The sequence below is a fragment of the Musca domestica genome, unplaced genomic scaffold (genome assembly GCF_030504385.1).
Source record: "Musca domestica strain aabys unplaced genomic scaffold, Musca_domestica.polishedcontigs.V.1.1 13, whole genome shotgun sequence".
Taxonomy (NCBI): domain Eukaryota; kingdom Metazoa; phylum Arthropoda; class Insecta; order Diptera; family Muscidae; genus Musca; species Musca domestica.
The window spans coordinates 9,992,991-10,005,669 of NW_026712172.1; the positions used below are offsets into that span (position 1 = coordinate 9,992,991).

The 12,679-nt window shown below is 36.4% G+C and overlaps 1 protein-coding gene across 2 annotated transcripts in view; it reads right to left on the bottom strand.

Moving 5' to 3' along the window:
• The window catches only part of LOC101890598 (uncharacterized protein CG43867), a 526,338-nt gene that overhangs the window by 14,341 nt on the left and 499,318 nt on the right, over positions 1-12,679 (bottom strand). Inside the window, exons 8-12 of one of the 2 annotated variants that reach the window (XM_059118623.1) lie at positions 8,071-8,207; positions 7,583-8,005; positions 7,245-7,524; positions 4,124-4,236; positions 3,835-4,044 (exon numbers count right to left, since the gene is read on the bottom strand). In XM_059118623.1, coding sequence (XP_058974606.1) covers positions 3,835-4,044; positions 4,124-4,236; positions 7,245-7,524; positions 7,583-8,005; positions 8,071-8,207 — 1,163 coding nt within the window. Of the gene's footprint in view, positions 1-3,834; positions 4,045-4,123; positions 4,237-7,244; positions 7,525-7,582; positions 8,006-8,070; positions 8,628-12,679 lie in introns of both variants that reach the window. The other variant, XM_059118622.1, reaches the window with a different exon arrangement.

Here is a 12,679-nt window from a genome sequence, read left to right on the forward strand (position 1 = left end):
CGACATTGTAATTGGGCCATGCGTCAGACTATTATTTTCATTTATTCTTAATTTAAAACTCTTCCTTGTTTTGTCGGATAAGCCACTTTTTATGAGGATTTATTTGACATATATGCAATGGAATTAGCAATTTAAACCCACAGTAAACATTAACATTATGTGACCAAATTACTTTTTCAATTTCGTTCGATTCCTTGTTTCCTATTTTCGTTTTGTTTTGTATATTTCTTAAATATTTTGTTTGGTATAATTTTTAATTGCGTTACTTATTAATTGATATTAATAATTGGCATGCATTAATTATACTAATTTACACTTTAACAAAAATACAGGACTTTTTTACAATAAAAAGGTTTAGGTGTTTGTGTTTAAATATATATATTTTTTTTTAATGAAACAACATCAACTTAATAATAGTGAAAGCCGCATTTAAAGCTGTACGTAATTTAATGAAAAAGCTTTGTCGAATTCAATTCACCGAGAGTGAGAATTTGAAATATGCAAAATATTTTTTTAAAAGCGAATGACAAAGAAAAATTACAATCATACGCTTCGAAAGAGAAAACTGTTGGAATAAGAAAACTGTTATTTAAGACATAGTTTTGAAATGAAAAATAATAATGATTGAACTTGTTGGGAGGTTTTGAGAACTAACCATAATGTAATGACAAAATAAGACGCAATTTCAAGATTTGTTTTGTCTTTCGTACTGTGATTTTAATCGCAATAAGGGTTTTGACAGCTAATCGAATAATCAGCTGTGGAGCACCGGATTCTTGTGTCATTATAAAGTTGAAAATGATAATACTAATACTATTGTGAATGAAGTCAAATTTTGAAGTTAGGGATCTAACTGTGGAAAGTAAAATAAATAGTTGTCGGTACACCTTTTCCTTTACAGAATAAATTTTACATAAAAACCTTTATCTGTGTTGACGGTGATAGTCGTTAAATCACAAAAAGTTAGACTTATGAAAAAACACATTCAATTTATTTTGACCGATTAATTATCACAGTTAGTCCGGGTAAAGATTTTGTAAAACAGACACTTTTCACTTTGGAATATTACCATGGTCTACACCTACATATTTTGCATTTTAGGACAGAAATCTGGAGATTCACACCTACAATATATTTGTTCCCTTCTGGATACCGTTATATGTGCGCTATAGGAAAACATGGACAATGTTCTGCCACCGGAGCGAGAACCCATTAAGGACTACAAATACCACTTTTTAGGCGAATGCATGGAAAAATGAGGCAAAAATCATCAAAATATTGGATATCGGGAGGTACTGTTATATGGGGGCTATGCAAAATCGTGGACCTATACATACATTGTTCCACCGTCGGAGATAGAACCCATTATGGCCTACAAATACTAATGTTTTGACAAATCCTTGATACATGTTTCAAAAAATCATCAAAATACCGAATATCGGGAGGTACCGTTATATGGGGGCTATACGAAAATGTCACTTTCAATAACAACCATGCTAGACACAATAATAATTGTTGTGCCAAATTTTGAAGCTTTATGAGAAATAATCAATAAATCGACTTAGAATTTTATGCTGATCATGAGGGTGAGATGAAAAAACTGCAACCAACTTCAGACTGCTGTCAGTTCTAAGCCCCTCGTCCGACATCTGTTGAAATTATTCCAGTGACATATCATTATATTGTTTAGAAGCGTACAAAAGCACTTTTGTGAGAATTTTTAAGAAAAAAACGTTATTCCTGATGGAATTCGGCTGGAACCCACAAGTGGCTATCGTTAGAGCACTCCAGCATTTAAATGTGAATAAATCTTTTGTGTCTCGTAACATCGCTCGTTACCGTGATACTGGTAACGTAGCCCAACGTCAAAGAAGTGGACGGTAAAAACAGCAACATCAGCAGAAATGGTTCGAAAAATAAAAAAGCGACTTGAGCCAAACCAGCGTCGCAGTGGCCGAACAATGGCTCGTGAGCTGAACATATCACAATATTCCATTCGGCAAATATTGAAAAATGAGCTCGGGGTAAAGCCATTGAAATTCCAGAAAGTGAAAGAACTTACACGGCAACAGAAAGAAAATAGACTCAAAAGAGCTAAAGAGTTGCTTCGCTTGGCCGAAAGAGGTGATTTGCCGAATTCAGTTTTCTCCGATAAGAAAACATTCGTTGTCCAGAAGTTTGTAAACAAACAAAATGATCATGTTTACTTGCCAAAGAAGTCAGCTGGAAATGTGCACCTTCGGTTGGCCACCAGAACTCAAGCCGATGGTTCTTATCCGCTCGTATTAATCGATCGTGGCATCAGAATAAATGCCACGCGAAAATATTCTGGAGAGTGTATTAAAGCCTTGGGCACGCAAACATATTGGCCGCAGACCTTGGACATTCCAAAAGGACTCAGCACCATCGTACTTAGAACGCGCCAAAATACTTGGAATGGGCCAAAATACCGCAGAGCAACATTCGCGTAGTGTGTGACGGTTTCATTGGCCGTTCGTGCCAAAGGTGACCAATTCGAACAAATCTAAACTTATTCTAAAATTTGATGCTATTTCCGACATTTTTTGCTTCCATTCAAAAAAATTTTAAAAATAATGGCGTTTGAATTTGTTGCAGTTTTTTATCTCAACCTGCATAGACATCTTTAATATTACAACGATGGTTATCTAATGAGAGTTTAAAATGTCAAATTTGAAAAAAAAAAATCGTTGGTAAATTTGACTTGGAGTATCAAAATACCGAATATCGGTGGGTACCGTTATATGGATATTCAATGTTCTGCCACCGGAGCAAGAACTACAAATACCAATTTTTAGACAAACCCGTGGAAAAATGTGGCAAAAATAATCAAAATGTTGAATATCGGGTGGTACCATTATATGGGGGCTATACGAAAACGTGGAACTATACATACAATGTTCCACCGCCGGAGGTAGAATCCATTATGATCTGCAAATACAAAAGTTTAGACAAATCCTTGAAAAAATGTGGCAAAAATCATCCAATTTCATAATATGGGGAGGTACCGTTTTATGGGGGCTATACGAAATCGTGGACTGATATATCTCATTTTCAATACCAACCATCTTAGATACAATACAAATTTTTGTACCAAATTTAGAAGTTTTATGTCAAATAATGTGGGCTGTATCGTCATTTCAACAGACAGACCGACGGACATCGTTAAATCGAATTGTATGCTGATTATGAAAATATGTACTTTATGGGGTCTACGACGAATATTTAGGGATGTTACAAACAGAATGGAAAAGTGGATATACCCTCTTTTTCAAGGTGGTGGGTATAAAATCTGATACCAGAGTCCGAACAGACATCGGTAAGAGATTTCGGGTTTTCTCGGTGTTTTCGTAGCAAATTCTGAAACATTGATTTGCAGATCTGACCAAGCTGAGATGAGAAACTAGAAAGTTACCCTGTAAAACCTTTGATCTAAAAATGCTATGAAATAATTAAAACATCCTTAAAAGTATTTAAAATTTTTCAATCTAATATATTTCTTTCTTTGCTGCATTGTGCTTACGGCGAATTCGTAATAGCTTGCTCGATCCGCTTTCACTTGTTGTGTGATGTTTATGTTGTGTTATTGTTGTTGTTAGTGTTCTCTAAGGTTCTCTGTGGACTCAAACGGAGGAGTGGGTGAGTAATAGTTAATTGGTTGGTAGTTTTCTCTAAAACATAACTAAACTAAAACAATGACAATCAACACAAACCGAAGACAATCTAAAACTAATTCAAACTAAAAACGTTCAACTAAAACCAAACAAAAACAAAGAGAAAGGAAACAAGAAGCAATTTGCAACTTAAAAAACTTACGCGCGTCTGCTTGCCCAGTTTCTTGTTTACCTGGACGCCAACACTAAGCTTTTGGCCCGTGTGCCGGGATGTTTGTTTAATTAAAATGCAAAACATTTCCGAATGTAATTCGGGCATGTCCAGGCAATGTTGTAAAGCATTTTGGGCCAGCACAACATGATAATCGATGCCAGGCTGATTCACGGCCACCGACATAAACAATTGAATGCTCTGTGGAAGAGAAAAGAGAGAGAGTTTAATATTTAATTTCCATGTTGTTGTAATAGGAAAAAGGATATAATTTACATACCTTGAATAGTTTAATGGCTTCCTGGTGCATACTTTCGGTGTGCAGTGTACACATGGGCGCTGAAATGGTGTCTTTGGTGTGCAGCAAAATAGGATGGCGCCAAATGACACAGTCTATGATTTTGGGAAGAGAGAGAGAGAGAGAGAGAGATATAAAAGAGAGGAAAAACGTTAGCAACTGGTATTTATCTGACGTACACTAGAATAATTCGTAAAAATTGAATGTGTGAAGGCGTAAATATAGAATGGATGTCGTTTTTCGGCCTATCAATTTTATCCAAGGAGCTCAACAATTATTTTTTATTTTTCATTTGGTAACTTAGTTTAAATGCCAATGAGAACACGGTTGAGAGAAAAGTCGACTTGTACATGGTGCATTAAAAAGGTGTTGCACAGCAATCAGCTGATTAAAATTTTTATAACCTGAGCCATATGGTTAGAGAGGGTACATGGTAGAAGAATACAGGTAGTCGCATCGACACAGCTGCTGGGACAATGAACTGTCAAACCGTTAGCAACGGGTATTTATCAGACGTACAGTAAAATAATTCGTAAAAATTTAATGTGTCAAATCGTAAATATTGAACGGATATCGTTTTTCGGCCCATTATTTTTATCCAAGCAGCTCAGTAATTATTTTTTATTTTTTCATTCGGTAACTTAGTTAAAATGCCAATGAGAACATGGTATTAGACGATTGCGAAAAAGTCGACTTGTGCATGGTGCAATAAAGAGGTATAGCACAGCAATCAGCTAATTACAATTTTTATAATCTAAGCCACATGGCTAGAGAGGGTATACAGGGTGAGATAAAAAAAACTGCAACAAAGTCAAACGCCATAATTTTTACATTCTTTTTAATTTTATTGAATGGAAGCAAAAAAAGTCGGAAATAGCATCAACTTTTAGAATTTGCTTAGATTTGTTCGAATTGGTCACCTTTGGCACGAATTATGGCCTTCAAACGGCCAATGAAAAAGTCACAGGCTGCCCGAATGTTGCTCTGCGGTATTTTGGCTCATTTCTGGCGAAGCGCTTGCTTGGGGTGATAGACGCTTTGGTTTCATTTTAGTTTCCAAAAAATCTAGACACAATAGTCCAACGGAAATGAAGCAAGGAACCTCATTTTGTAACCATTCTTGCGTGCTGTGTGCGATGGTGCAGAATCCTGTTGGAATGTCCAAGTTCTGCGGCCAAAATGTTCGCGTGCCCAACGCTTTGAAACAACCTCTCGAATATTTTCGCGATAATATTCGGCATTTATTCTAACGCCACAGTGAGCGGAGAGCGACCATCGGCTGTTATGGCGGCCCACACCAATCGAAGGTGCACATTTTCAGCTGATCTCTTTGGCAAGTAAACACGATCACTTTGTTTTGTTTCCAAACTGCTAGAAAACTTTTGAGTCTGTTTCTTTCTGTTGTGTTCTTGCACTCTCTCATTTTTCTATATTTGCCGAATGGAATATTGCGATATGTTCAGCTCACGAGCCATTTTTCGGCCATTGCGACGCGGGTTTCGATCAATTCGCTTCTTTACTTTTCGAATCATTTCAGCTGATGTTGCTGTTTTCTTCTGTCCACTTCCATGATGTCGGGCTACTCTACCAATATCACGATAACAGGCGATGGTACGAGAAACAAAAAATTTATTCACATTTAAATGCTGGAGTGCACTAACGATAGCCACTTGTTGTTTTTCAACCAACAGCCAAATATACAGAAATCTCACTAATATGCTTATCTTTTTTTCTGAAAAATTCTCACCAAAATGCTTTTGTACGCTTGTAAACAATATAATGAGCTGTCACTGGAAAAATTTTAACAGCTGTCGGACGAGTGGCTTAGATATGACAGCAGTCTGAAATTCGTTGCAGTTTTTTCATCTCACCCTGTGTATCATTTGATACTGTCAAATCGCACCAAGTCGAAATACAAGTTTTAGACTCTAGGTCTCTTTGGACCAAATCCGTTTCAGGACATTTGAAGTCGATCTAGCGATGTCCGTCCGCGCGTCTTTCTGGCTGGCTGGTGCGCACGATAACTTTTGAAGGGATTTGGTCCAAATATATTATTATCAAACTTGGGTCGAGTTCGGAGATGGGCCATATCAGTCCACTCCTTCTGGTACCTCCCCCATAAAAGATCAAAATTTTCACAGAAAATTATTTTTCTTATAGAACAAGAAAGGATCATCCCATTTTGTGCAAACTTTGCAAATCCCAATATTTGTATCAGCTCTAGGTCAGGTCCACTTCAAAATGTACCTCCCACACAAAGGGTCAAAACCTAGAATAATTATAACTCTTATAATATGCGAGGTAAGCATCCGATTCTCTTCAATTTTTGTACAAAACAATATTTTTATTTGCCAAAGATCTGGTGTGAAGATGGATTGTGTCGGTCCACTCCTTCTGGTACCTTCTCCACAAAGAGTCAATATTTTGAATAATTATATCTCTTATAATTTGCAAAATATATATCCGATTCTCTTCAAATTTAACACACCACAATTCATCTATCAACACATAATCTGGTGTGAAGATGAAATATATCAGACCACTCCTTCTGGTACCTCCCCCACAACGAGTGGAAATTTTGAATAACTATGGAGCTCATAAAACGGGAAATGACCATCCGATTATTTTCAAACTTACCACATCCCAATATTTCTGCCAACACAACATATGGCGTGAAGATGGAATATATCCGTCCACTCCCTTTGGTACCTCCCCCACAATTAGTAAACATTTAGAATAACCAAAACGCTTAAAAATACGTTAGAAGCATCCGATTCCCTTCAAATTTCACACATCCCGATATTTCTAATACAAATGCAGTCATAGACAAACCCGTGTATCTTTCAAAACAAACCCGTGTAGTCTTGTTAGCTAATTTCGTTCAGGATAGCTAAATTCGTATTGGATGTGCATTGGCGAAAATGTATCGAACATATCTCCAGCTTGGGCCACATATATTTTTTATAACCCTAGTCAACTCAATCCAGAAAGCTCCTGGTTATATCCTATGACTGTTTTATTATTTTTGAAAATTGGCAATGGTAACCCATCTTTACTTCACACAACTTATCTTGATTCTACTGGATGTGTCTCGAAAACTTACTAGGATCTCCATCGGTTTCCATGAGCTTCTGAACCAGTTGTTCGTACTGTGTGCCGGCACTGGGTCCACCACCTGAAACCACGGTTAGGTTGTACAACCAATTATCCCGTTCCGCTTTGCTGGGCAATATCAAGTATGTGGGACCCTGGTGGGCAGGATATATGGCTACCGTTAAATGGGCCTGACTTTGGGGATCTTCTCTTTCCTCGGAATCTGAATCGGAAACATGTTCTACTTCTTCGACGCGAGCATCACGCATATTTATTTGACCCAGGGGATTCTGAAACAATAAACTTTTTGGTATTTGTTGTATAATGGGAGATTCTGTTACGACTTACCGTTTCATTGGGTGCCTTGAAATACAAAAACATCTTCCCCAGCAGAACACACCAACATTTCTTGGCATGACCATTCTTAACCTTAGTAACCCAACCCTGCAGTGTGGGTTTTTGATCTTCTCGGCTTAGCAGCAGTTTAGTGGCATTCCTTCTCTGGACATTTTGCAACACCCTGATCCAATCATCCATTGTGGCATTGGAATCGGCAGTGAGATAATAGACTTTCTTCCCGGTATCAATTTCAAATGTTGAGGCCCCCTCAGCCTTGCTAATGCGACATGCCTCATCGAGCATTATTTGACCCTGGGGTTTGCGATTAATGTCGTGTTGACTTTTCCAGTAGGTCAGGGTGCCGTTTTTCAGAACAAACCAACGTTTGCGCCAGGTCTTCAGCTTGCCACCCAATTTGGCCAAATGACCAGCCTATGAGGAGAATGGTTAAAATGATTGTTTTTTCTGTTCTAGGGGAAATTTCATGCTCCACTTACCTTTTCCAATGATTCCAATTTCTTACTGGGCGAATCCACATAGGATTGTCGCATCAACAGCGATGGCATACTGGCATCCATGGGACACGTGGACTCAGACACAGCATCGGGCGGCAAAGCATAATCGTCGGATAGGCCTGATTCAAAGGAAATATCTGAAATTACTGTGCCACGCATTTGATGAGGGATACGTAGATGATGATTGTTGGCAGACGTCGATGTTCTCTGATATTGTGCCGGATTGGTTTGTGATGGTGATTTGCGCATGAGAGCGTTGGTGGTGTTATTTGGACTCAAATGGGAATTGTGGATATGATTGTTGAGGTGGGTATAGGGTAGGGGCATTGTGTTGTGGTGATGATGATTCTGATTCAGGTGATGATGATGTTGGTTGATGTTGGTAATGGTGTTGTGGAGTGTTGTTTGTTTTTTACGTTGATGGAGTTTGGGACTGGGACTTTGATTGCGTATTTGCTGTTGTTGTTGGTGGTTGTGATGGTGCTGTTCATGACGCTGATGATCATCTGCATGTTTGTAATGATGAATAATACGATTGACTATATATATTTACAGTGCAGAGAAGTTTTATTTTTTTGGAAAGGGAAATGGGTTTCGTGATATGAAACCAGAAGATCAGGGAGGTTTGAGTGTATTGTAGCAAAAAGAGAGAGGGAGCGAAAGAGAGTGCATGAGAGCGATAGAGAGTCAAGCATTGAAATGATTATGCCAGTTAGAGGGTAAAATTCCATGGCACGAAACAAGAGATGCAACATGATGCAGGTTCGAAAATGATCAATGTCATACACGAAGAGTAAAAGGAAGAGCGAGAGAGACAGTGTCATGCATTGAAAGTGATGTTTTGTCAGCGGAATGAGCGGGAAATGCATTTTGTGTATTTGGTGTTAGAATTTAAAAGTTTGGTTTTAGTATTTTTGTATTTTGAGTTTTGTTTTAAAGGTATTTTAGTATTTTATATGTAAGAAGTTTGTTGGGAGGAATATGGGGAATATACTAAGGAGTACGTTGGAATAATTCACAAACTATATAAATATTGTAATGAAATCAAAAGCTAAACAACTAAGGGATCTCAAAAATAATAACAGAATTGAAAAGTATTATTGATAAGATATTGGATTTCAACACCATTAGGTTTTATAAACATATTGGAACCTGTTTCATCGCCAAACATATGCCATCGATTGCGATTAAAAATGCTGTAAGGACCAAAGTTGTGAGAAGGAAAGACATATAGTGCTTTTAAGGCAGAATGGTTCTACAAAGGACAATATGGGCGATAAAATCTCTCCCCAATATCATACTAGGCCCGTTTTTCATTTCCTGTCACCTAAAGCACTGAAAAGCATTGATATCAAAGAAATTTGGCATGACAATTTCTTAATACAATTTCCTTCAGTACCTATCAATAAATAAAAAATCCGATATTCGGTATTTTGATGATTTTAGCGACATTATTCATCGGAACTGTTTCAAATTTGGTTTTTGAAGTCCGTAATGGATAATGCAGCCTCAGGCAGAAAATTGTCGTATAGCCCCCAAATAACGGTATTTTGGTGATTTTAGCTATATTTTTCATCGGAACTGTTTCAAATTTGGCAGAAAATTGTCTGTGCAGGTCCGCATTTTGGCATAGCCCCGATATAAAAGTTCCTCCCAATATTCGGTATTTTGGTGATTTTAGCTACATTATTATATTTTTTTCGCATTAGAATATTCTAATGGCTTATGACAAAAGTTGCCTATGAAGGTCCACGTCGTCGTTTAGACCCTAATATGGCGGCTACATTTGTTTTTATACCCTACACCACAAGGTGGTCAGGGTATTATGTCTTTGTACATTTGTTTGTAACAGGCAAAAGGAAACGAGATAGACCCATAGTTCCTTTTGATGATCTGCATAGAATCACTTTCTGAGTTGTCAGTCCGTCTGTCCATGTATTCTTGTGAACAAAATGCAGGTCGCATTTATTATCCGATTGAGATGAAATTTTCCACACAACATGTGTTTGGCCCAAGGACGAACCCTATTGAAATTGGAGATAATCGGTAAACATTTAGATATAGCTCCCATATATATCTTCGTCCGATTTGCCTTTTATTGTGCACCAAACTTGTAATATCAGTCCGAATAGTATGGAATTTTGCTCATACAACCAACTTAGGCCTAAAAAAAAGTATGCCAAAATTGATCGAAATCGGTTCAGATATAGCTATAGCTCCCATATATATTGTTCATCCGATTTGTTATTTTTGTCCTCCGCAGCCGTAATATGCACTCTGTAACAACAATATTTGGGGAAATATATCAAATGCAGCTCAGAAATACCTTTGCTAAATTTTATCCAGATCGGTTCGGATTTGGATATAGCTCTCATATATAACTTCGTCCGATTTACCTTTTATTGTGCACCAAACGTCTAATGGGATGAAATTTGGCACATACGACCGAATTGAGTCTAGAAGGTAGTATGCCAAATTTAGTGTAATCGGTTCAGATATAGCTATAGCTCCCATATATACTGTTCATCCGATTTGTTGTATTTGTTACCCACAGCCGTAATATGCACTCCGTAACAACGATATTCAGGGAAATATATCAAATACAGCTCAGAAATACCTTTGCTAAAATGTATCGAGATCGGTTCAGATTTAAATATAGCTCCCATATATAACTTCGTCCGATTTATATTTTATTGTGCACCAAACGTCTAATATTTGCCCAAATGGGATGGAATTTGGTACATATGACCAAATTAAGTCTAGAAGGTAGTATGCCAAATTTGGTGAAGATCGGTTCAGATATAGCTATAGCTCCCATATATATATTTTTCATCCGATTTGTTGTATTTGTTACCCACAGCCGTAATATGCACTCTGTAACAACGATATTCAAGGAAATATATCGAATACAGCTCAGAAATATCTTGTCAAATTTTATCGAGATCGGTTCAGATTTGGATATAGCTCCCATATATATCTTTATCTGATTTCAAATTAATTTTGCACCAAATCGGCAATACAAGTCCGAATTTAAAAGATACAAATGTTTCGGCATATTTAGTCCTTTGAATTTTAAATTATAATTATAATCAAAGGACATATGATTGAATTCTCCCATAAAAACTTTTAATTGTTATGTGGAGCTCAACTAAATTAGCAAAGTGGTGTAGGGTATCATAAAATCGACCCCGCCCGACGTTAGGACTTTCTTTACTCGTTTTTTTATTTTAACGGATTTACCAAACTTACCGCTTTTTTACTTGTTTTATTTCACTACTTTTGGCTAGAAAAATTTGTTCGAGTAAAAAATAGTAACATCGTTGTCAGCTTCTGATTGGCTGATATATTGATTTTAAAGGAATGCCATCTAAATTTGAAATTTTTGCTGGGTTTTCGTTTCCGTACTTCTAAAGCAGTTCTCCCGGAGGGAATTTAACAATTCTCTCATTTAAAAGTGATTAAAAAATAATCATTAAAAAAGTTCTGGAGCACAACAAACATGTGAAAACCATTAAATTTAAAATGGTGTCCGTTGTACTATTTTTTACATTTTTATGTATTTTCGTTTGCTAATCATTTCACAAGAATTCTGATTACTTAATGTGTTCAAACTCTTAAAATAGTTTGAAAAGATTACGTTTTGCCATCACAACTCTATTATAAAATAACATGGAACATGAGGTATAGATGGCGTTCATTATGACTTACAGTACAACATCTGGAATCTTTATGCAAAATTCTACTCCCTCTAGGTATGAGATAGATCAAGTTTCTCACAGACTCAGGAATCACTTCATGCTTCTAAGAAACATTATACAAAAATCATTATAAACGTTGAGGTATAGATGGCGTCTGTTCTATGTACAAGTACCTTTTTACTAAATTCATATTCTTCTAGGTATTGGATTAATAAAAATTTTCAAAAGTATTAGAAGTATACATAGATGGAAATTATAGGAACTTGCTAGTTTTATGCTCTTGATCGTGGGAAACTTCTTGCAGCCACGTGAACTATCAAGTGAGCTGTAGATGGCGTTTGTCATAACATGTAGTGAAATATAAAAAATCTTTGCATAAAATACAAATCTTTTAAGTACTGTTGTAAAGTATTTATAAGTTGAAATTTAGGAAATAGTCATTTTTATGATCTCGTGTGTAAGAAAATTCGAAGAAATGTGTTTCCATAAGATCTATTGTTTGAGGCATAGATGGCTTTTACAATGTCGAAATCTAATCAAGAATGTAGTAAAATGTCAAAAATCTTTTTATAAAAAGTTAATACTTCTGGGTATTGGATAGATGGAATTTCTCTATAGTTATAACAGAATTGGCAAAGTGAAATTTAAGAAATTAGTTTTTATGAACTCGTATGCAATGAAATTTTAAGAAATATATTTCCATGAAAACTATGGATGGCTTGTGATAAAAAAAAAACACTACAATACTATCATGTGTCTTATATATGGCGTTATACATAATATATAATGATAAATCATTATCTAGGTATTAGATAGATGAAACGATGATATACATCAAATTTCTCAAAGTAGTAGGAGCGACTACATATGAAAATAAGTAAAAAAGCAGCTAA